The sequence below is a fragment of the Denticeps clupeoides genome, chromosome 16, assembly GCF_900700375.1.
Source record: "Denticeps clupeoides chromosome 16, fDenClu1.1, whole genome shotgun sequence".
Classification (NCBI taxonomy): Eukaryota; Metazoa; Chordata; class Actinopteri; order Clupeiformes; family Denticipitidae; genus Denticeps; species Denticeps clupeoides.
The window spans coordinates 4,190,957-4,215,715 of NC_041722.1; the positions used below are offsets into that span (position 1 = coordinate 4,190,957).

Sequence of the window (24,759 nt, forward strand, 5' to 3'; positions counted from 1 at the left end):
GAAAGTGGGTCACGCTAACAGATAGCAGACATGCCCATTATTCACAGGGCAGCCTTGCAATGTAAATAATTGAACTGGGAATGGAGGGTAGAGGTTAAGCCACTGGATGCAATACCTGTCCAGCGAACATCAGGCTATAATGATGAGGGAAATATGGAAAATGAGGCTGTCAGAATGAGGGAAATATGGAAAAGCGCCCAATCAGGGTGAGAGGCAACAGCAGGCGATGGTTTTAAAGCCCACTCACCTTTGGCATGAGGGATGTAACCAGAGGAAGGTCCATTTGTGTTGACAGCCAGCTCCACCGCACTGGAGAATGGCCCATCGCCCATCTCGTTGGAGGCAGAGACTTTGACCAGGTAGATGTTTCCAGGTTGTAGGTTCTCTAGTAGTGCCATTGTGATGCTCCCTGAAAAAATGGACCAGAACTGTTGAAGAACCACGGCTGAAATGGTTTAGTTTAATTAAAAATGATTACAATTTGCAAATTACTGCAAATAATAAAATAACATGATACTGTTAATGCCTGTCTATTCAAATCTGATCTGATTACATTTCAGTTTAAAATCTTTTTTAGTCAGGTAGTATTTCACAGGTAGAATTATTTGAAACACAATTTTGAAATTTCAAATTGTAAAATGTCAGTATTATCCATTTGATATTTTAAAGATTGTCATTTGTCCTACTTAGCAAACACGGGTATTGATGTTGCACGTTCCAATTTGAATACATCATTAAATGTGGTGATAATATTTTACTGCTATGTCACTAACCTTAATTTTCAACTAACCCTGCTGAAACTAGCTAGCTGTAAATTTATGTTACAGCCATAAAGTGGAAGAACTAGGATTTACTGCATAGTGAAAAAAAACGAGGAGAACCTCTTGTGACCATGCTTCACTAGGAGGGTCAATGGCCGAGGGTGGTGCCCATTCCAGTCCCTAGAGCCACCCAGCCCTCGGCACTACTGCAGCTGAGCCCTTGGCAGTAACTGTTGTGAACATAAGGATGATTTACACAGCTGACGGCCCAAAGCAGGGCAAGGGGCCTTTGTGCATGACCTTAAATTTGACCCTCCTCAACGACGGACCTGGGATGCCTTAGACTTCCAGCAGTCATCTGCTGTCAATTATGCTTATGCTGCAGGAGTTCCTGAAGGTTCGGGACACTTACAACTTCCTGGGATTTGCCTGCGCCTGACCTGGCATGCTTGATTTATTCATGCGTGTATGAACAAGTGCTTTCAAAGCACTTAAACTTCATGCAATTACACTATGGAACTTTTAATGACAGATCTTTCAGAAATCTATTCTTCAGCTGATTCGATAACAGCCAGCTCTCTGCAAGTAAGCAGGAATTATAATGGCTAAATGACAACTATGGACATATATTGAAGAATGGGATGACATATTGATTTCCAATTGATGGTGTAGTGAGGAGAAATTCTGTTTTTCACCTTCTCTCTGTAAGATCTGCCACTCTCCAGCCACCCAGGCCTTCCGCGAAGCATAGAGGATTGTGTAGCGTGTCACTGCCACATTGGCCTCATCTGGGAGTTTCCATGACACCAGGGCCGTGTCGTCCTCGATCAGAGTCACCTTCACCGCTGATGGTGGCTGCGTGGGCGCTGTAAGAGACAAGGTGAAAGTTAAACTTGGCAGGGCACAACCATCAATAAAAACAACGACCCACTGAAAGTCACTTCTGCCTCTTTTATTTTGAAAAATGAAATGCTCAACCGAGCTCAATCTGAGATGAGTGCCATGTTCCAATATATGTGGTTTTCACCCAGCTAAGAAACTAGAAACCTGATGGAAAAACAGCTACTGAAATATGATGCATGGAGAAAAAGTCGATCCCTTTGCACACACAGCTTTTCCCCATGAGCTGTGACATTCAGCCTTCTGAAGAAGGGCAGAGAAGGGATGGGTGTAACAGAGTGGGCACACACCACATTAATGAATACTTGGCTTGAGACTGAGTTTAGTAATGAATGATGTGCTTAGACCTTAAAATGCCAGATCTTATCATGTAGACATTCAAAGCAGCAATGGATTCTACTATATAGGTACCTTTGTATCCATAATGCAATACTAATATTCAACGAAGCATGGACCCCAGTGCTTGAAAAGAAGGTGCTTTGTTGAGCTCACCTTCAGGGAGCGTGCTCTGGTACACAACTGGACTCCAGGGACTGGAGAGCTGGTCTACGTGGAGACGAATGGCAAACTCATAGCGGGTGTTGGGTTCCAGGTCCTGTACCATGAGACTCTGCTCACCACTACAAAATCCAGAGGAACACCAGGGGGGGATTTTCAAAAAGTAACTTCAAATATCTACATTTACATGTTTCCAAGTCATTCTAGCTCTAAGCACTGTGGGTAATGTAAAGCCGGTTGAGTAACAGCAAGAACCGGAGACACTCACGTCTGCAGGTAGAGCACCAGCGAGGCATTCTGCAGCCCCACCGGGTTGCAGCGGATGGTGTAGTTCACTGCTTGACCCGAGCTGAAGGCAGGCCGGCCCCAGTGCAGGTACACTGCAGATGAGCTATTGGTCTGAGCATACAGGTGGTGAGGAGGCGGTGGAGGGGGAACTAGCCGATCACGGACAGCTAAGAGAGACGGAGGCAAGATACAAAACATGCTCTGGTTACCACAATATTGTACATATATATGAATGCATAACAAAATACACGAGAGAAATACACAATATTTTGTAAGGGTGGCCGTATTATACACAGGCCAATATGGTAAATATTACAAACACTTACAGACACATCCAGGGGTGCTAATGGTCTGGTCTGCTTGATATCCTTCACCCATAAAATTGTAAGCCAGGAGCCTCACGTGATACTTTCTCCTCGGGTCTGCAGAGAAAGGCCCAGAATATATATAATAATCATACTGACGTTATTATAATTTAACACCCTATCTGTGAACATATATGTAACTCTGAGGGACCCTGGTCTACGAGGTAGGGTATGAATGGATATATGATAGGGGATGCTGGAGGATCAGAGCTATAGGTCTGTGGTCAGCTCCTGCCCTTTCTCCCCTCACCATCCATCACCCTGCCAGCCATCTGTGGATGAATGGGGGGATCAGAGTCTGTCCTCAGACCCCCTCCCACCCCCAGAGCTGAAACACAGCAAGCCTGCTGGCCACTGATCATTTCCTAGTCAGTTCTCGGACAGGGACGAAGTGGGGGTGGTGATCCCATGGGAAAGGACGATTGGTCAGTCACATGGCCAAAGTCAGTAACCTCCCAGATCCATGATGGAACAGATGTCTTATGGAAAATCCCTACTACCATTTGGTCAATTGAGTACACTCAAGTACTTTCTGTGTTTACCTCATGCTTTACTAAAAGTAGACTTAATGTAATATAACAAGTAAAAAAATACATAGAACCTAGAAAAATATGGGTCATTTCTATGTTTTGTTCCAAACACATAAAAAAACAGTACAAATAAGGCAGGGTGTGTTTACAATATAATTAGTAATCATTACAGAAACCACACCAATAGTTCAACCTTACAGTCCAAGTAATGACTTACTGCAACCCATAAATTCTAGCAAATTCTGTCACTGCTCATTAGACACACTGGAAGATACTTACATGTTACAACATACACAATTAAGAATATGCAGCAAATGGGTCTGGTCTAAGATACAATTGCAATTATTATTGTATTATTATATTCAAAATTATTGGAAATTATAATAAATTAATGTACATTATTATTATAAAGGCATTGTGAAAATAGTTTTTATGAAACTGCATTTTGTGCAGCACTCAACTCAGGCAGTATGCGATAATCATTGTGGCCACTAGAGGGGGCAGAGATTCTAGCCATTATTGACGGCAGAGAGTAATGAGGCATCATTGAGAAGAGCAGCAGGGATGTCCCTCTCCTGGGCCTAATACATTTGGTTTGAAATCAATGTGTGAAACAGCTGAGGTAAGAGCACATGCAAAAGTGAAGGTCTTTTAAACCACCTATCTTTATTCCTAATATTCTTTTTAATACGGCTGAATCACTTTTTCTTTAGGAATCCCTTAATAGACAAGAAGTATTTAGCTTGCAGAGAACAAAATGAGGGGAGAATGTTAAAAATATCACAACACCTCTAAGGAATCATAAACAAATCCCATGCCCTGTTCCCCTGTTGGCAGCAGAGCTTGTTTGCTGAGAAAGGTGTTAGGGTTTCCAAATGTCTGCCTGACCTCTGACCCCAGGGGCCTTCTAGTGGGAGGGGGCAGTGCCAGGCAAAAATGGGGCTTAGGGAGGGGTTCTGTGGGCTGGGGAGTTTCATTGGAGCCGGTCTGAGGTCATAGGGTCATCCTGAGATAAAAACTCCAAAGAATCCTAGGTCATGGGTGTGGAATACAAGTCGAGCCTCCCCCTCCTTCTCCGGAGCCTCTCACTGCCCCCCAAGGCTCTAATGGGAGAAGATAAAGAAATCGTTTGGGAACGGGGGAGGGGAAGGATAACAAACTTTTTTAGGCTACTCCTGAGGGCCTGCAAGTTATCTTTTTAAGATAAGGTATGGTTAAAAGATTAAATCAAGTTATGGAATAGAAATATCGGCTGAATTTACTCAGCCTTTTCCCTCATGAGAATACAAAACCCGAGCTGGGGTATCTCTATATAAAAGTTGTCTTGTGTCAGTGTCCCCTCTGAATACTGTGGCCAGGGTGACCAGCACCACAGCACGGGGGCCTAGTGACGAGAGGCCAGCTCAGAGAGGGGAGGCTTTGACATCTGGGCCATGACCTCTGACATGGTATGTGGGCAAGCTAAATCTTGTCCGGGCATTTTAAAGGGGGGAGGGAAGCCTTGGGAAATTGAGCAGAAAACTGTTTGGAAATACTAAGAAACAACAGGGGTTAAAATATTTCAATTTTAAAGTCAGATGCAATATGTTATAGTTATTGCTGTACAACTTATAAATGTAAAAAAAAAAGTTTTTATATTTTAAAGCAGAGTGGTTTCCAACACCGAGGGAAATATTGTAATGAAGGTCAGCCAAGCACCGTGAGAAACCCTTGATTGCGGTGAGAGATATTGGGTGCCCGGCACACTGCACACAGGGTCACCTATGCATGCACTAATTGCCCCTCACAATAAACAGTGCTCAGAGGAATATGTGTATTAGCCAGTGTCCATTCAGCCAAATCCCACCCACTGATAAGAGAGCTTTAGCTGTCATGTAATAGCAGCCAATAATGTGTGAATGTGTGACACAAGGTGTTTGTTCTCCTGCTACTGGTGGAAAATGAGTAATGCTCCATTCATTTAAAAATGCCACTTACAATTTGAAGACAATTTCATGAACTGTATGTGGTCACCTGAAGTTTTACTGGCCATGTGTGTATTCTGTGGGAGTCCAGGACTGTGAAAGCCCTCCACAGCATGCAAACACAACCATTCATACGTTTACGATCATTAATAAATGAAGAAAAAAGAGAAAACACCAAAAAATGAATCAGTAAAAGCCATTAACAAAGTTAATGGTCCTCTGTACATTTACGTAATTCTTTAACAGTCATAGTCTGCAACCATAGTCTGTACAGGAGTTTTGATGAACCACCCCAAAGCAGTATATTTTACTTCACATTCACACACACAACTTCACCACCAGGACAACACGCTCCTCTGTTTCCATGCACATAGCAGACCTCTCTTCTGACATGCAGCCATTGAAATCCAGACAGTTGTTTTATGGCTGCATCTAGCCCACATGTATCTTACCCTCTGGCAGATGCCTGACATGTAATAATTAATTGTTTGGTGTGGCAAGGAGTAGCAACTGGCCCGCAGCGTCAAAATAAATCTCAGCAGCCAAAGGCCCTCAGGAGGTCGCGAGAAAAATAAACTACAGAGAACATTACATGTTAGAATGGTAGTATATTTTAACCTTTGACAATTAATAATACATAGAGTAATACCATAAGCACAGAATAGGCAAGAGCAAATATTAGAGTAAGGAGAAAACAAGAAGTATATTCAGCACAAGCCTTTGTTACTGCTATTTCACCAGTGTTCTTACTGACTCTGCTTAATGAAAAGCAGCCTCTCATGTATAACCTGGTAACTCTTGCGTACAAGGCAAATAAATTAAGGGACAACATTTGGTAACAAAGAACATAAAGTGGGAAAGACAAAAAAAAGCGTAACTATCTATCAACTAGTATACAAGTGACCATCAGGAAAACACCGAATAAAGGTCAATGAATGGAGTTAATGTTTCAAATTTAAGTCTCACAAAGGACAAAGCTGTCATTTAAAGACATGCACAGACATACTCAGTTTTTCACAACTGTTTTAGCATGACATATAATGTCACAGAAACACGCCAAGCTCAGCCTAAAGCATGCACATGAGCTTTCCCTCAGAGGATATGCTCAGGGAAGTGGTGACATAAGTCACATGCTGTCACTTGAACTTTGGCATGGAGGGAATCAGTGCCGAAATGCCCTCCCTGGGGTCAAATACTGCCACACACTTCTCAATTATAGACAAACATGAATGCTGGGACAAATGAATAGATGATGCCCAATTTTAATTAAAAACAAATCACCACAATTTAATGCAATACAAATCACTGTTATAAATATTAATATACTAAAAGTAATTGTGCAAGTAATTAAGGCCTAGTGCAATATAACCTTGATTGCTGTGATACAAACTAATATAAATGGACTTTTTAAATGATATTGTTTTGTCATTAACCTCACAATAGCAGCGATATTGAGCATAAACAAAGATTTTAATTCAATCTTATTAGCTCCTAAACATTTTTGTCCATAAGCAAATTAGCTAATTCTTTTAAATAAATGCCTATGACACTGGATAACATATGCTGACAGTGTCATGCTGTCATTAACACATCAGGCTGATACCAAATGCCCTCATCAGCTCACCCAGATCAAAGGCCAATTAAACAGAATCTTAACACCGATCCTCTCACGTGAATCCACCAGCCGTCACAACTGACCCAGGAAACCCGACTCCTCGCCTTCAGCACCGCACATGACCAGTATTTTCCACAAGCGAAGAGCACGGGGCCTCAGGTGAGTCGGTAGCGCAAGTACACGAGGTGGACGGCTGAATTTAGTTGCATGTAGACCACAATAGCAGCACAATAGCAGGCTTTGATGTAAGAAGCCCTCTAAGCTCAGAAGCCAACAGTTATAAAACGCGCCATAAATCTCCCCCACAATAACAGACTCCTTCTCCTGGAGACACGGCCATTCCATTCACCTACAGCAAGCCTTTTGTCAAACAGACTTAAATGAGGCCATTAAGGCAGTCCAGATTGATGCTAACAGAAAACAAAGACCTGGTATGAACTAAGGGCACATTTCTAAGCCATAAGCGATAACTTTCCTTTCTTATATAAACTGTACATTAATTACATTCATTTTTATATTTTTTATATAAAATTAAACAGAAATGAATATAATTTTTTTAGCAATATCAAAATATAATGTAGCATTAGCACTTTGAATATCATGATCCATGCTAATAATATTCTATCATGCTACACATGTTTTATGTATATTATATATGTTTGCACATATTTTCACAGTTTAAAAGGATGCAAGCATCATTATTTATTAAAAAAGTAAAGTCTTTTACAGTTAACTGTTATCATTAAAACATAATGCAAAAAAAGCTGTCTGTTTTCCACAACGCCTTAAGCAAATGGACAGGGGTGTCAAATGGCGTCACTTCCTGCTCTCATCTTGCCTGTTTTCTTTTCATCTTACATCATTGTTACAGCACGTCAAAACCTCAAAATGTGATGACGCGGCAGCTTCATAGAGGAGCAGCTTCCACCACCTCCCTCTCCTCCGCACCCTCGTTCTATCTGGCCCACACTGATTTAAAAGTCAGTCGCTGGCCACCTGGCTAGCCTTCTCCCCCACAGATGGCTAGCTGTCCACTCACAGCACACCAAAATCTGACCTCTGGGCCAGAGAGGGGGAGCAGCTGTGCCGGACATCCATACGCCAACCTCAAAGCCCCTCCTTCTCTAGGTGGACAGCCTGGTGGGAAGCTGCTGGATGGACACACACTGAGATTTTGGGAGGTCGTGGGGTCACGGAGAGAGGTAAGAAGCGGAGGCCAGAGGCCTGAGCGCCTTTTCACATGGAAAGACCCCTCTGGAGATAAACCACATGTCTGCCTTGAAAGGCCTGACTTGATATATCAGGCCAGTGCCCTTAGCTGTCAATAGTTACCCCTGAAAGGAGTTTGCTCCATTGTTCCTTCCCAAAACCACTGGCTTCTTTCAGGCCCAGGAAAAGAAAAAGATGAATTGCAACAACAATACCCTGATGTCTTTAATCAGAATCTAGAGGCTAAATGGCTAAATGACGACAAACAGAAAAAGGAGTGAAGAGGTACATACGTACCCAGACCACCGATGGTGTAGTGGTTGTCCTTGGCATGCAGCTGGATGGGTGGGCTCTCTGGCTGACTCTCCTCATGGTAGTAGAGACGGTAGCCCTGGACTCCTGCAGCATTGCCTGGGGAGGGCTGCCAGTGGACCACAATGGTGGTACAGTTGAGAGGCTCTAGCTGCAGCTCGGGAGCCAGGGGCACTGGGAGGGAAGGGGCGGGGGGGTTCAGAGAGACACGGAGAGATGAATCAGCTAAAGTCTCAATAACAGGATCAATAGCAGCGGGACGTTGAGAGCACAACCTTTCCTCCAGGCTTAACAGTGTGCTAATCACCTGGGCTTAATGTGGGAATTAAAGCAGTCATTGGTGACCAGTGTTTAAGCTTGTCATTAAATACCAAGGTGCCACTGACAAAGCACCGTCCCCACACACTGCTCCCCGGGCGCCTGTCATGGCTGCCCACTGCTCACCAAGGGTGATGGGTTAAAGGCAGAGGACACATTTCGTTGTGTGCTGTGTTATGCTGTGTATCACAATGACAAAAACAACTCACTTTCACACTCAATATGTAAATACCAGAAAAAAGTTGATATTGAACGCTACATAATACAAATATTGTGATGTCACATTTGAACTGTGAAACAAAGTACTCCATTTATCATCAACACATCTACTTATCATAGAACAATACAATATATAAAGTAAAATCTATAAAAACTGAGAACTTTTTTTAAAAATATTCATAATATAGGTCTTCAAACTAGCAAACTAATATTGTATTGACTGGATTTCACACTTTTTGCTTCCCTCAACCAACTTAGGTTAGACACTGGGGATAGTTTTCCATCAGTCCTGCATGTGATTCTAGTCTGAATAGTTTTCTTCAATAATCATGTCATGATTTACAAAACAAGTCGTGAAACATCATTTGTATCATTTTTTCAAATAAGTGTGTCCAGTTTTTGACTGGTACTGTAGCTGATAATTGCCAGAACTACCAATAAGCACTGTAGACTGATTACACAAACAAAAGAAATAATACAGAAATAACAATAGTTGTGATACCTCAGGATAATCCCATATTATCATGACTTTTGGGTATGGTTAAATATTTAATTCATACTTCAGTTTAATCAGTAGTCAGAAAACGCCTCCAGGCCCTATTAATACTCAGCTACATTATTGGTGGCACTTTGACCACAGCAGCTACTACAAAAACACGAGGCTGGAATCAGCGCTGGGTACACAGGAGAGCAGCAAGCATCGGTGGAATGTGGGCCCGAGTTTGCCTTCACTCCAGCTCTTGCCCCTCGCATCGAGGAATGTTTCCCACCCAGCTGTTGCCTTGCTTTATCTGATGGGAATAACAGGCTCTCGTACCCGCCTCTTCAACCCCCTTCCCCTCTCCTGAGGCCCACTCGCTCCTCACTGCGTGACAGGCAGATCCACGAGCAGCCAGAAATCACACTATCTCCTCATCTGAACACTCGCTGATCCTGTTGAGCTTACCTGGCTTTTTGGGAACTTACAGAGAATCCCCACTCTATAGTTTTTTGGGGTGGGGGTAAAAGAGAACCTTCCTCTGTCTCTCAGTTTCTTTTTATGACCCATGACTGAGGCCATTCCCATGTTCCCTGACAGTGCGGGGCAGGGGTCGCTGGGTAACAAACCCAAAGCTTTAACAAGATTATTTGAGCAAGCTCTTCACACAGGTTCCTCTCGCCTCACAGCTTCTGAGTACACCGGGGCCTTTTTATTATATTATTCTAATTTATTATAGTACATTTGGTTTTGACATACCTTAAAGGTAAACTGATGACACTAACAAAAATGCAAGAAAAGTGTACAAACCAACAGGAATACAAAGTATTGTCTTCATATGGTATACAAATCAATAAATAAAGTATGAGCCACACCTTGTGTATTTTAACCTGTCTTCACAGACATCTGGTGGTACTGTGTGGTATAAACGGTATGAGATATAAATTTGACCAAAATTGATTTTGATTTTACCAGTCAACCGCAGAAATATCCGCTCCTCACCAAAACAACAAAGTCGCATCACCAGTTTTGGGCAAGAGCACAGAGCGAATGCCCGTTTCCACAGATCTTCAAAAAGTCTTAAATTCAAGTTTCCAAACAAATAAGGTCTTAAATATCATTAAAAATGACTAGTAATCCTTAAATATAGAGTTTAAAAGTCAGAACAACGGTTCACACCGAATAAACAAAATAAAACAAGCCTTCAATCTGTCAGTAATCTGCCGGTCACTGCGCACCTCCAGGTTTACTAAATGCAGCGAGCATGGAAGTGACCAGGGGCATCCTAGCCTGTTTGGTGCAAAATAGTCATTATGATCATAAAAATCTCAAAGTAAAATCTTGGAATCCTGGAGCGATTGCATGATAAAATATGAACACATTATTACTGGTATTTCACTCACCTTATGAGTGTGACAGAAAGTCCACTTTCAGAGATATTGTTTTATCTGGTATACAGTTAAGCTATATGTTATACAACGTCCTGCTGCCATGCCTTTGCTATTGATACGTTACCCTTTCAACAGTTACATTTCAATTTATAAGCCGCAATATATAAAATATACCATCTATCCTCTATGGTTCAATTTGTATCGCAATATGAATTTTATGCCATATCGCACAACCCAAACATCTGATTACTAAATTATCACAGTCATAACAGAAATGTGATTTACCTTTGTTATTAGAGGCTTTGGGTGTTCGATGGGAGGTCCAGGCTGACTGCTCCCCCCAGCCCACCTTGGTGGCAGCAGCAATGCGGATGAGGTAGATGGTGTCAGGCTGCAGGCCCACCAAAAGGTGCTGGCTGTGTTCTCCAGACAGCTCCAGTTGGGTGACGGAGGTGTCAGTGCTGGTCCGGTAGGCCAGACGGTAGGCGGAGATTCTGCCCCGGCTCAGCTTGGGTGGCAGAAGCTGCCAGGATAGCTTGATGTCTGTGGGGCTGCGGCTGGTAAGGCTGAGCTCAGGGGCCCGCAGGGGGACTGCAGCAAAGTAAAAGTAAAACATTTTTAGACACTGCAGCACAGCACACGATGACACAATTTGTCCTCTGCATTTCACCCATCACTCTTAGTGAGCAGTGTGTGGGGACAGTACCTTGCTCTAGGGGACCTCAGAGGCACCGGAATTCAGGATTTGAACCCACAACCCTTCGGTTACTAGTCTGCTTCCTTATTAGCCCGCCACTGCTATCTGAAGAATGTTTAACTAGCCATGGCTCCTTTAATAGCATCCCTTAGGATATTCAGCTGACATTTGTTCTTTGTGGCAAACCCGAGTCATACCATGTACACATGCCTTTTAATATCTCAGCTCACATTGAATGGGCTATGGAGGATCCAGGCTGCTGGGTTACTTGCAGAGAACATTGTTATGAACTTGACTCATTATTACAGTGAATCGGCACAGTTATACGTGAATCACTGTACAAACGTACATAGTGCTTTATCATTATTTATTACAAAAGTACATATTTACATACATGTTCTATCTGCAGTGATGTTCTACCAAGAGACATCCTGTTGGAAATGGTGTAGATAAGGCTGTGTGTGTGTGTGTGTGTGTGCGTGTGTGTGTGCGTGTGTGTGTACAAGCATATAGCTGTGACTCACCATCCTCCAGAGTGTGCTGGATAACATGATCAGACATGCGGCTTGCTCCCATGGGCATATAGGCCACGATGTAAAACGTGTAGTTGCTGGCAGGTTCCAGGTCATCAATAATGTAGCGAGTGGTGTCGTTTCCAATAACAACCTGGTATTCTTCATTATTCATACCTAAAAAAAGTATTCTGTTTAGATATACTCCCCCATGTACATCTTTACTACTTTTAAAATGCCATGCATCCCTTTTTATGAAAACTGAATGAAATGGGCTGAATGGAGTGTATGAAATGGGCTGAATGGAGTGTATGTTTGACTCATACACAAAAGATTCTTAGCTAGTGTGAAACACCCTGACCTTGAGCACATGAGCATTTTCTTCTCCGCCGCCTTGGAAAGACTCAACTTATCCAAGTTCTTAAATATTGATGCGTTTCCATCCATTAATTAAAAATACGGTTAATGGAAACACATCAGTTTTGAAATGAAAATGTTTTTATGCTCACAAGGTGGTATTTGAGACTATTCAACCAAAGGCATGGACTGGCAACACTTTTAACAAGTCACATGACATTCTACAGTACATGCCATGGTATGTCTGGACAGAGGAGGAATTACTTTTTTTGTCACACAGCATCACCGGATAGACAAAATTTTCTGTGTCATGCAGAAACGGTCTCAGGGAGGACACAAACGTCCATACAGCTTAAAGTGTCTGACATTTGCATGTACAAGGTCAAAGCTGAATTCCTTGCATCCATTTTCCCACATTCGCGCCTTCGTACCTGATAGCAGTTTAATTAGGACTTATTGGGAAGGTCACACAAAGAACTCATTTAAAGCCTGGCGCCCTGAATCGGCTTGTCCCGATTTCTGACCTGGTAAACAGACTCCTTGAGAGTAGGCTAAACAGAAGCAGCCCTTGTTAAGGGAGTCTGAATGTGCCTTTTTTTAAAGGGAACAACACAATGCCTGACTTCCAGGAGGAGTTGTGCCCTCCCTGTGCCTCCATAAACTCTACAGTGCCGGATTAACGCTCTTCAACAAGCAGCCTAATTAGCCACCACTTTCAATGGGGCTCCCATTTATTTCCGATGTTTTCTGGCCGCACCCGCAGACACACACTGTTGCACTGTTTCAGCCATTCTTATCAACCTAAATGGCCGGGTATTCTCTGGCCCTGGACAAAATGTGTCAAAAAGTCCTCATCAATTATGTGAAAACTCTTACAGATGCCAACTATTCTGACTTTTTGTTAATCGTAGTGCTTATCAGTACATAGTTTGACAGGTGTTTCTTTTACAATAAAAGGCTACACGGTGTGAAAAGTGCTGCTTCTGCCTCTTCAACAACAATTACTATTCAACAGCGATTCGGAAATTACTACCCAGCTACAATAGGGTCCAACAGCAACTACCGTCCAGACTGAGATTCCTCTTCAGATTATACATATTCCCACAGGATGTTTCTGCCACCCACAATCTCTCAAAAACAAGGATTTTTGGTTACATAAAGGAGGCACTGCATCTTTAAAAGCAGATGTTAAGATGTAAGGTGGTGAGGCCGGTCCTGTTTGTATAGAGAAAGCTGTTGTTCTTGCTTTTGGTGGGATAGTCATTCTTTTTCCTTGACCTCAGCCCGGCAACCAACTATTAACAACAGATGGTCAATCTCCCACATTCCTATTTCAGGGTATGGAGGAAGTGGGAGCATCAAGAACTCTAAACATTCGTAAATCTAAACTCCTGAAGAAACAAAGTCCATTAATCTGGCCTGGTCTTTGGTTATTCAGTCCCCCACTCAGCAAATGCATGAATCAGCTAAATGGTATCTAAGTGAATTGGAAAATAAGTGTTTATCCTGCACTTCACAGTTTTTCAATTATGCAATTAGTAAATAATTATCCAAATGATCCATTGCCCCTTTGAGGTCCTCTTATGTTACTTTTGCTGATAAGTTGCTAGGCAACAGTCACTGCCTTTGCAGGAGACAACCTCAGACAACCTTAAACCTGAAACCATCCATAAAACCTGACCTTATGCAATACTATAGCTACAATCTCTAAATCAGCCAATTGAATGATTCTCATTAATATTACAACAAATATGAAAACTGAACTGTCCAAATAAAGCATGACCACAATTAAGTTTATTTATGAATTCTCTTAACAAAAATCTAATTTAACAGTTAGAAACGACTTTTATGAGTGTGTAGTTCTTTTTTAGGCCTACCTTCAGCCTTCATGTAGTGTATAGAGTAGGCGATGACTTTGTCTGAGTTGTACAGCGGCCTCTCCCAGGCCAGCAGGATGGCAGAGCTGGACACAGTGTCCGCACGGATGTTCCTGGGAGCGCTGGGACGATCCTCTGACATGACTACAATCAGCCGGGCCATAGACAGCACTGAGCCCAGATCATTCTCCGCCTGACACTGGTAGATGGCATCATCCTCTGGGATAATCTGATTGATGACCAGTTTGCTGAAACAAACAAGCACAAAAAAATTTCAAGCTTAAAGAGGATCCAATAAATGGTAGGACAATTTCCCAGGTTAAGGGGATATTGTCATTAAAAAAATGCCATTAGCAGTGTGGTAAAATATTATCACCTAAAATGGCATTAGCAGTGTGGTAAAATATTATCGCCTAAAATGCCATTAGCAGTGTGGTAAATTATTTAGGTGTCTCTTATTTGGCTGACATGCTAATTAATTTTTTATTGCAGAGGAGCTAAGTGAAGACAATTTTGTTTAAGGGTATTCCTTCTAGAACCTTAAATAACCTGGTACACAGTATGGTAAACACTTCAAAACAATTACATCTCAGGCCTTTTAGATATAAAAGTTATACATTTTTCATTATTCTTAAATTGGAGTATTCTTATTTAGACTACATTTAACCAATTAAAACAATTTATAAAATGCCTATATTTTAAAAAACAAGGAACAGTTACATAATTGCACTAAAGTTAAAGTGATGTGATTGTCATTGTGAAACACTGCGTATAGCAGAGCGTCAGTGGTACCAAACCGCCAACTTTCCCATTTTGGGTCTGTTTCTTTACCTGCTAGGCCACCACTGCCCCATACTAATTATGTAATTAGGAAAGCCGCTTTTTCCTTGAACCAACCTGTTGTACATCTTGATCCTTCCATTAGAATGGATCCTCTCGCCATTTTTCAGCCACGTGATGTGAGGAGTGGGCACTCCCTCGGCCTGGCAGACGAAGCGGGCAGTGCCCGCCCGCGGACGTGTCAAACTCTCAGGCCACTCCACAAAAGATGGGGGAGCTGTAAGATACAGCAGTCATCAGCATCCTTCAACACATTAACAAACAGGCTGTGGTTGTAATAGCTAAAACAGAAATGAGGCACGGCTTCTGTACCTTGAACAGTGATGTTGGCCACTGCGATGGTGTAGTTGCGGGTTCCGGGAGTGGTGGCCCTGCAGATGTATACTCCTGCGTGCTGGGGCTTCACATCAGAGATCATCAGGTTCCCGCTGCCGAGCACTTTAGTGTTAAACACGTCGATGGACTTGTGGTCGGCTCGGCTCCAGGATATGATGGGTCTGGGGTTGCCGGTGGCCATGCACTCGAGGATGGCACTCTGGTGCAGGGACACAGTAATGTTGTGCGGCCCAGCGATGATGCGAGGCTTCTGGGGGAGTTTGGGATGTGGAGCTGTGGATGGAGGTGGAATTTGTATGCTGCTGACATTAACAGAAAAAAACATGACCTGTACCTCAGTGGAAGTGCTATTTTGTGTGGTATACACACCAGGGGTGACAGTTAGGGTGGCCTCTGTGCTCCTGCGTCGGCTGGCAATGTTGGTTGCCACACAGCGGTAGTTTCCAGCATCCTTCTCTTCCACACCATGGATCTGCAGCACGCCACTGGGCAGCACAGTGAATCTGAACCAACAATCATCATCAGAGGACAGGAAAGTGAGAAGCGAGGACAGCAACACATGGCATATTAATAAAGTCTATGTTTAAAGATCTGAATTAAATAATTAGTCAAAAGCAAACATTCTACAACACATACACAAAAGACATGTTTTTGTAAAGCATTTTCTTAAATTCATGAGTATTTCATTATCACGTTGCAAATGTATAATGGCATCCCTGTCATACCAATCCGTGAAAAGAACTAACCTCTCTGTAGCAAGGGGTAAAGTGACTCTGTTCAGCTCCCACGTGATGATGGGAGGAGGGATTGCAGTGATTTTGCAGGTAAAGCGTGCAACAGACCCCTCTGTAACCACTATGGAGGTGGGCTGGATTGTAAAAGGCGAAATAACTAGAAAAAAAAAGATAAAAAAAAAACAGGGTTAAAACAGTGTTCAAGCAATGTTCATGGCACATATGGCCTCTACTGATGACCTGACATTAAGTTCCAATCTGTCAACTATGCCAATGATCTGGGATCTGGGAAAAGGCAGGTAACAATACACATTCTTGGAAGAATTAACAGATATAATGAGAACATACAATGCAGAATTGCTGAATTACAAAATATTTCAGAACAACCACTGTTTAAGGGCTCGACAAAATGTTTGTATTCCAGTTGAAATGTCCAAAACGCATTATGTCACAGAAAATGAATTTAAGAATGTCAAGAGAGCCAGGAATGTAGTCTAATTGTAAGCCATCATGGAAAGATCATACACACTACTCTTAAATACAGCAAAATTTGTGCAGTAAGAGTTCTTCAAACTACTATGCTGATCTACCTGTTTCATTATTAATAGATCTGTGAATTCTGGAACAAAGGGGGTTTGTGGGCTTTCTTGTATCTTACTTGACATCTAGATTCTGACTCTGACTTCTGTAGATGGAGCTGAGAGTTTCCTGAAGCAACAGCACATTTAAACTCTTTGCTGAGATCACAAGAGCAAACTGAGCCTCATTAATCTCATAAATAAAACCCCTGAGCAGCTTTGCTAACAGAGACCAGTGGATCCGATGACACTGACGCTCAGCGGCAAGCGTTCCATAAAGCCACCAGCAGAGATATACGCTCGCAACTGATTGATATAACCTGATCTGAAGCAATTGATTTGTTTAAATATTGTCTTGTCCAATCAACTGAAATCCAAAATGTTACACCGCAAAACCCTACAGAGAGCCATGGCTCAAAGAAAGAGAATACACAATAGAGAGAGAGAGAGAGAAAGATTGAGCCACTGTGCTTTGAGATCACTGATCTACTTTCCCATGTTGCAGTGGGGGGAGGTTCAGTGAAAGGTGATCTGGTGACTGAGAGCAGCAGAGAGGAGATGAATGACCAGTGGCCACCAAAAGGGCCGGAGCTGCTCTGTCTCAACATCACATGAAAGGCTGGATCACGTGTACCCAGCCTCAGCCTCCTGTCTCCATACAGCATCGGTGCCCATCTCACTGCATTCCATTCATGAACATAACTTTATAAAACAGTCAGCACTTTTTGTCAAATATGAAAATATATATTTTTAAAAAGACAGATTTACATGTAAAATACTATATTTTGCAAGCATGAGGACAACTGGGGAAAAAAATGTCACAAAATGGTGTGAGTTACATAAAGCCTTTGTGCTTTTAGCTTGACATTGGTCAGCCAGCTGAACCAAGTGACTGACAAAACAGAGCTCATTGTGCCCAAATCTTCCTATCTTGTTGACTCTGTCTTCTAAAAAACAAAGGGGGTGGCCTTTCAGGCCCCCTTGGAGCGTACAATACATTACTACAGCTCAATAACAGCTTGAGAGGGTCACTGGCGAAATGCTGGATGGGCTGTTTTCTTTTAAGGCATAAGGCCGTAAACCCCCCCCGCCGTTAAAAGCCTCCCTCCCGGCTCCTTCTACTCCTGAAGAAGACCCCGGTCAATGATTTGTTAAAAGAAATCAATGCCGACCCTGGCTCTAATGCCAACACACGCAGGATAAATCACATTTGCAGGAGGTCTGAGGTAATCTTTACACAAAGGTCCAGGGATTGATACAATCTACTTAATTATAATCTACAGTAATCAAATCAGCCATGTTTCCACATCCCACTCGCACCAAATAATCATTAGTTAAGGCAGACAAGGATAAAGAGCCAATGACCGGCTTCGCGTCTGAGGAGCAAGCACTGCATTTACGGTGGATTACAAATTTTAAGGGGAGATTCACCTGAGTTGATGAACTGTGACTTTCTGAATTGTGAAACCCACAGACAGAGCCATGTATAAACAGACAAACTGCTGTGACCTCTGACCCTTGAGTTTAGTACAGGAGTGATGGGGAACACCATATCCCACCATCATTCTCCCATGCTGAACCCTCAGGTTCCTGACAGGAGATCAGGAAGTAGGATGCAGTCCTCAACACTGGTTCCTCCCTTTTAAAAGTCTTCTGGGTGTCATAAATAATGACACGGCAACAAAAAGGCCATGGTAGGTAGTTAGATCCTTCTCGTCAAGATACGGATAATGAACAAGCAATAGTAGTGGAAGTGGTTTCTTAGCGAGTAAGGAAGCGGCCCCTTAAAATAATAAAAGTTGCCGGTTCGAATCCCGAGCCACCAAGGTGCCACTGAGCAAAACACCGTCCCCATACACTGCTACCTGGGTGCCTGTCATGGCTGCCCACTGCTCACTAAGGTTGATGGGTTAAAAGCAGAGGACACAGTTAGTTGTGTCACCCGTGTGCTGTGTTGCAGTGTTTCACAATGACAATCCCTTCACTTTCACTTGTACTTGTTACTGTAGCTTTTATTATGATGCTAGCAAATGTGACATACAGTACAGGCCTAAAGTTTGGACACACCTTCTCATTCAATGTGTTTTCTTTATTTTCATGACCATTTACGTTGGTAGATTCTCACTGAAGGCATCAAAACTATGAATGAACACATGTGGAGTTATGTACTTAACAAAAAAAGGTGAAATAACTGAAAACAAGTTTTATATTCTAGTTTCTTCGCTCTGATTACTGCTTTGCACACTCTTGGCATTCTCTCGATGAGCTTCAAGAGGTCGTCACCTGAAATGTTTTTCCAACAGTCTTGAAGGAGTTCCCAGAGGTGTTTAGCACTTGCCTCCACTCTGTGGTTCAACTCACACCAAACCATCTCGATTGGGTGACTGTGGAGGCCAGGTCCACACTTTTTGTTAAGTACATAACTCCACATGTGTTCATTCATAGTTTTGATGCCTTCAGTGAGAATCCACCAATGTTAATGGTCATGAAAATAAAGAAAACACATTGAATAAGAAGGTGAGTCCAAACGTTTGCCTGTACTGTATATCATTTTTTTGATAAATATAAGCCTTCACTCAGCCATCTCAATACACACTGACAACAGGCTACTCCCAGCTCTGCAGGCGTATAGCCTGTCGTATCAGGCGTTGGCACACTGAACAGCAGGACTTTGGCCACGGCCGCGTGGCTGCTCCTCTGGAGAATGGTTGCCCTCTCCCCTGCCTTTGGTGAGGTAGTGCACCAAATTCCTTCTCCTCAAGACTTTGCTGACCTTTGACATGTCAGATGTGAGGGGGTTCCCTGCCTTTAAACACTTGGCCCCCACTTCTGCCTGCCAGCAGCACCATGGTTGCTCCTCTTCGAGGCAGGGGTAAGGGAAATAGTAGGTTCCACTAATGGGCCGCACCGCTGTGCCATTGACACCCATTGATATAAAGGTCAGGCCTTTTGTTCCAACAAGGGCCCACTGGTTTATACTGAGCGTGCAGTTAGCTGCTTTTAATTAAATTGGTTCTGAGCTGCTGAGCCTCTCCTCTCCTGGTGCATCTCTACAAAGCTGACCACTAGGAGCACAACCTCAGCCCCCGGGGCCTTTTGGGCGCAGTCCGAACGCAAGCACCGCTCCTCTGTGTGTGCTGGAGAGGGGGTTAGGGTACGCACCGGTCCCAGTCAACATCAAACACATTCCTCGCGGTTGCACAACGTAACTGCTGTGACAGAAGAGGGTTCTTGGAAGACCAGTGCCTTGGGGCCAGACAAAGTCGAGCTTCCGAAATTCTCACACACACACACAAATACACCGTCTGCTCCTGAGAGGTCGCATCAAGAAATGGCTTTATTGATTATTGAACAAGCCCCACTGTTCTACCCTGACCAGGCAGACTCTGCCCAACAGAGGTCTGTGCTCCTGCCCCAAGCTACTGAGAAACACAGATGACCTTTTGTTAACCAGAGAGATAAAATTAACAATGTCCAATTCTTTTCAGATAGAAGTTAACACGAACTGCAGCTAAAGACCACCCAAATCAACACATTATTTCATGCAAGCCGCAAGTGTGCTTAGCGGATTGAGTTACAAGACATCTGTGCAATAAATACAATAATTCCCTCCAGACGTTGCACTATGATCTTTTATTTCTTGCATATTTTATTCCACAAACCATTTACCACAAAATGCCTTGCTGTTAAGGTCCATTTTCGCTTATTTGTAGTGGGGTAGTTGCTCAAGATGGTAGATTCCTAACCAAAAACCCAAAGAATATCTGTCCATCTGCCCCCACCGCTGACCTCACCCCTGACCTCTGACCTCCACAAATCCTGGCCAGGGCCGGGCTCATTCAGGCAGAGCCTCGCAGGGCCACCCCAATGCAGAACTGAGCCTGCTGGCTCCCTGCACACTGCCAATCAATCACCCAGGGGCTCTGCAAAGGGATCCGCCCGCAGATCACATATCCCACATATCCCTGCCCCTGCACAGACCTGATATAGTTTCAGGCCATGGGCACCCATCTACTGCAATTTCCACAAGTGGAACCTGCGGTGCCACATGAGGTTATCTGTTTTCTGTGGTGACAATAGGCAGCAAAAAGAATCCTGTTTGTGTTGATTACAATCACTTTATTTCAGCAAGTATGTTAGGAATGTTAGACACGTTTAAGACAAAAAAAATGCTAATGAGAAAAATGCTAATAAAATCATTTATTTTTTACACGGCCATTGAGCCACAGTGTATTTTGTGTAGTGTAGCTGTCCCATGGTCTCCCATATTTTCCGAAAACCCCCTCTGGCCCTGGTTGTTCAGAGCACATTTCGTGTACAGATGGACATCAGTGCTTAGATGTCAGCCATGTCTCGGTTTTTATTCAATTTGCTGAACTGCTGCCCAAGAATACATTGTTTGGTGTGGAACATCTGTACTTAGTTTCTGTGTAGAACACAGAGTTGCTGCACCTATGGGGTTCAAAACAGGATATATAACCTCAAACTAAGGATCTGGACTGAAAAGTTATTGAAAAAGTTAAATCCAAAAAGAGGGAAGAGGCAACTGTCACATTTAAGACATTATTCCAAATCCCCACTTTTTTCCTTTTGCCACTTTTGCCAGTTAACACTGGGTCACTGGACAGGTCAAACATGGACAAAGGTTCCCTTGGAGACTCCAGGGGCCAGTGTCCCATCCCACCACCCCCCTGGTCACTTCGACCCCCACCCCGATCCACAGTCAACACTCGAGGGTCTTCCAGACCCCCCCTTTCGACTCTGGATAGAACAGGATTGTTCTGCTCTTTTCACGGACTGTACAGATTACAGCAGCAGCCGACTGTATCTGATTCAGTCTGCGGCGTTTCACAGGAACACCGGGAGGTAGAGGAAGTCCAGGCGGTGCTGTTAGGGACTCTTTCAGCTCGTTGTGTGGAGAGGACATTATTATGGAAATGAGTCTCCGCATAGGACACGTCCACTTTCCTCTCCTGGATCATTAGCAAATGAACCCATCATGCTTAGTGCCACACCAGCGCCTCATTCATGCTGCTGTTTTCCTGTCCCCAACATTACGTCCTGTGCGTCTTAGCGAGGGGGTTAAACCCCTTGTTTTTCTAGGCCTTCCTTGGCGTGTCCAGCTTCTTCTTTTTTTTAAACCACCAGTCTGAGTCCCAGGGCATCTGTTGACAGGTCAATGGCTGCACCGCTCTGCTAATTCACTCCAGGCCCCCGCGTGTCCCTGGCGGTGCTAAAATGCAGGAAGTGGCCGGAAAGGATGCAGATCTTTTCCTCTTCAACACCCAGGCTGTTTGTGGCTTTGTCCTTGATTAGAACAAGCTGCGACTGCGGGGGTCTGAGACTCCGGTGGTCTGGACAGTGACCGGGCGGAAGCACAGCCGTGAACCGACCCACCGAAACTGAAACGGGAAAGAATTTCGGGTGCCCTGCTCGCTTTTCCCTTGCAGGGCGACTGGTTTGGTTAACTAAAGAAGGCATTCAGGCCCATTATTAAAACCTTTTCACAAAACAATAGCTGTGTATCAGGTAAGAAAGCAGGGCAACAGAACGCAGTCCTCTCGGTGTCATGTCTTCTCACGTTACTGTATTTAATGGGAAGACTGCCTTTACCAAAACTAGGTTGGCAGGAGATACATTAAAAGGATCAGGTCTCAGCACCACGCAATTGTCCATATAGTCAAGTGTTTCAAACCTTATTCAGACTTTTGTAGACTTTGCCTACATGTGATTATATCTTTTTATATAATCACATGTAAGCAATATATATAAGAAATGAAATCTGAACTAGTGTTTTATAGATGAATCATTTTTCATAAAAAAAAGCAATAATATTCGCATTTCAGAGAAAAAGGCTTGCTTGGGCTTTGGAAGTGCACGTAGGAAGCGGCTCTAAAGGAGAGGAGCATTTGCCCAAAACCAGCCTCGACGTTTCCATGTTGCCTTAAAGGTCCTGAGGTGACAGAAGTGACAGAAATAGCAACAATGGTAACCTAATCCAGCAGCGAAACTAAATGCCAGCAATCAGTAAACTGAGAGCAGTGAGGTGCTGAGGTAAATAACCACAAATTAATTCACCCTAAATGAAGACTCCTCAAGACAACGCAGCTATACGCACCACGGCATCGCGTAAGCTCACGTCACCGCAATAATTTAGACGTCATTGTGCTTATATTGCAACCTCGCTCCTGCTCGTTTTTTAAGGAATTTTCTTCAGGCTCAACTGCACCCACTTTGAAAGATTTGTCCAGGGTCCCTTTGTGTTTCTGAAAGAGAACGCGCCTCTGAAAAGCACAGCAAATCAATCACCGCTGCACCGTCACCCAGACTCGGAGGCTACAGGGCAGCCCACTGGTCACTGGCCTGGCCAAACAAAGAGCGGCTCCCAAGAGTTGAGGGCAGCAGGGGGCCGGGGTGGCCGATAGACAGTTTTCCACCAGTCCCATCGCTCCCTTTCTCTCGCACGGACACGCACACGCACATTTATCTCATCCCTGAACTGCTCTGCCACAGACCGTCATGCCCCCGCTTCTCCATTACAACTGTGCTGTTGTTCTTAATCTATTTCTGGCCGGGTCAAACGGTCAGCCAGTGAGTACACTGGGCTAAATAGCCTATACACAGTGCAGTGATCACATGACCGGCATTATATCAAAACCAAAATATGATTTCTGTCTTAATGAAAAATGCCTGGCCTGGCAAGGGACGATCCAAACAACTGATGGGCAAGAAGACCTGTGACCTCTAACAGCACTGCAGGAGGAAACTATGGCAACCTTTCATGCACCATGAACGAGGGAATAAATTATTCAGGAGTTATTCCGCGCCAAATTCTTGAAACAGTCCCAAACTGTGCAAGCAACGCCATGCCCCACGTCTGCGTTATTAAACTGCTAAGCCAGTGCAATTCTTGTGTTATTCCATGGCAACAGAAAACACAGGCAGTGCAAACGGAGAGGTCAGTCATTTCCCGGTGTAAAGGCCGTCTGAGCGGCCATTCAGAAGGCACACAAAGGACACAACATGAAAGTGAAGAAGAGCAAAGCCATGAAAACATTTTATGCCAACCCGTTCAAACACATAAAAAAATGAATACATCTGTTCCATGAAGGAATGCAGGATAGAAGCATGGTCCCCAGGGAACTGAAGTAAGTAAGTAAGACCCCATCAACCACTTCACAAAAAAAAAACCACATTACCGATGGAGAAGTTTGTAGTGAAGTGATTGTCACATGTGATTTAACCATCACCCTGAGTGAGCAGTGGGCAGCCATGACAGGCGCCTCAGTGGCACCTTGGCGGATCGTGATTCAAACCAGCAACCCGCTTCCTTAACCGCTAGGTCTCCACTGCCCCAGACACGTTCCCTACATGAAAAACAGCCCTGACACCAAATTTACTGATGTCACCTGCAGATGAACACACACACTCACACAATGAAAGTGAGACAAAGATCTCATGATAACCATCGCCACCGTAAGAACTAAGAACCGCTGTTATTTCTTTACCTGATAATGCAGCATATCTCCTGGGGTCAGAGGTGAGCAGAGGCAACAAAAGGTGCACACATGCCGTCCCACCAGTCTCCCCCCCGGCTGAAGGATGCAGCACGCAGTAGGCCACGCTTTCCCATAATCCTATTCACAGTGACCCCCCCCCCCAAAGTGCACACACAGACCCGTCACAAGTTAATACTTCATAGTGCAGCAGAGTGCCAGTGTCCATGATGACATTCTAGTCATTTCCGTGAGCATAAACTTAACCAATCAAACTACGTGGATTTCCAACGTTGAGGTTGTACCTATTACCCAAAATATATTTACATTTTACTTTTTGAGGCAGGATAATAAATGAAGCTCAGACTGCTGGGACCAAATGTAATATGAAAAATAAATCTGTCAGGAAAAACAAAACTGGACAAATTAAGCAGAAAAAAGATACCTTGACAGCTAGCAAACTAGCCAACAAACCTCCTCAATA

At 43.6% G+C, this 24,759-nt stretch overlaps 1 protein-coding gene across 1 annotated transcript in view; it reads right to left on the reverse strand.

Annotated features, from left to right (window-relative positions):
• prtga (protogenin homolog a (Gallus gallus)) overlaps positions 1–24,759 on the reverse strand; it is a 29,795-nt gene that overhangs the window by 1,452 nt on the left and 3,584 nt on the right. Inside the window, exons 3-15 of the mRNA XM_028957088.1 lie at positions 16,214–16,358; positions 15,837–15,970; positions 15,444–15,740; positions 15,189–15,348; positions 14,292–14,539; positions 12,070–12,234; positions 11,134–11,439; positions 8,428–8,616; positions 2,774–2,869; positions 2,428–2,614; positions 2,154–2,281; positions 1,457–1,627; positions 248–409 (exon numbers count right to left, since the gene is read on the reverse strand). Of these exons, the coding sequence (XP_028812921.1) occupies positions 248–409; positions 1,457–1,627; positions 2,154–2,281; positions 2,428–2,614; positions 2,774–2,869; positions 8,428–8,616; positions 11,134–11,439; positions 12,070–12,234; positions 14,292–14,539; positions 15,189–15,348; positions 15,444–15,740; positions 15,837–15,970; positions 16,214–16,358 (2,388 nt within the window). The remainder of the gene's footprint in view (positions 1–247; positions 410–1,456; positions 1,628–2,153; positions 2,282–2,427; positions 2,615–2,773; positions 2,870–8,427; positions 8,617–11,133; positions 11,440–12,069; positions 12,235–14,291; positions 14,540–15,188; positions 15,349–15,443; positions 15,741–15,836; positions 15,971–16,213; positions 16,359–24,759) is intronic.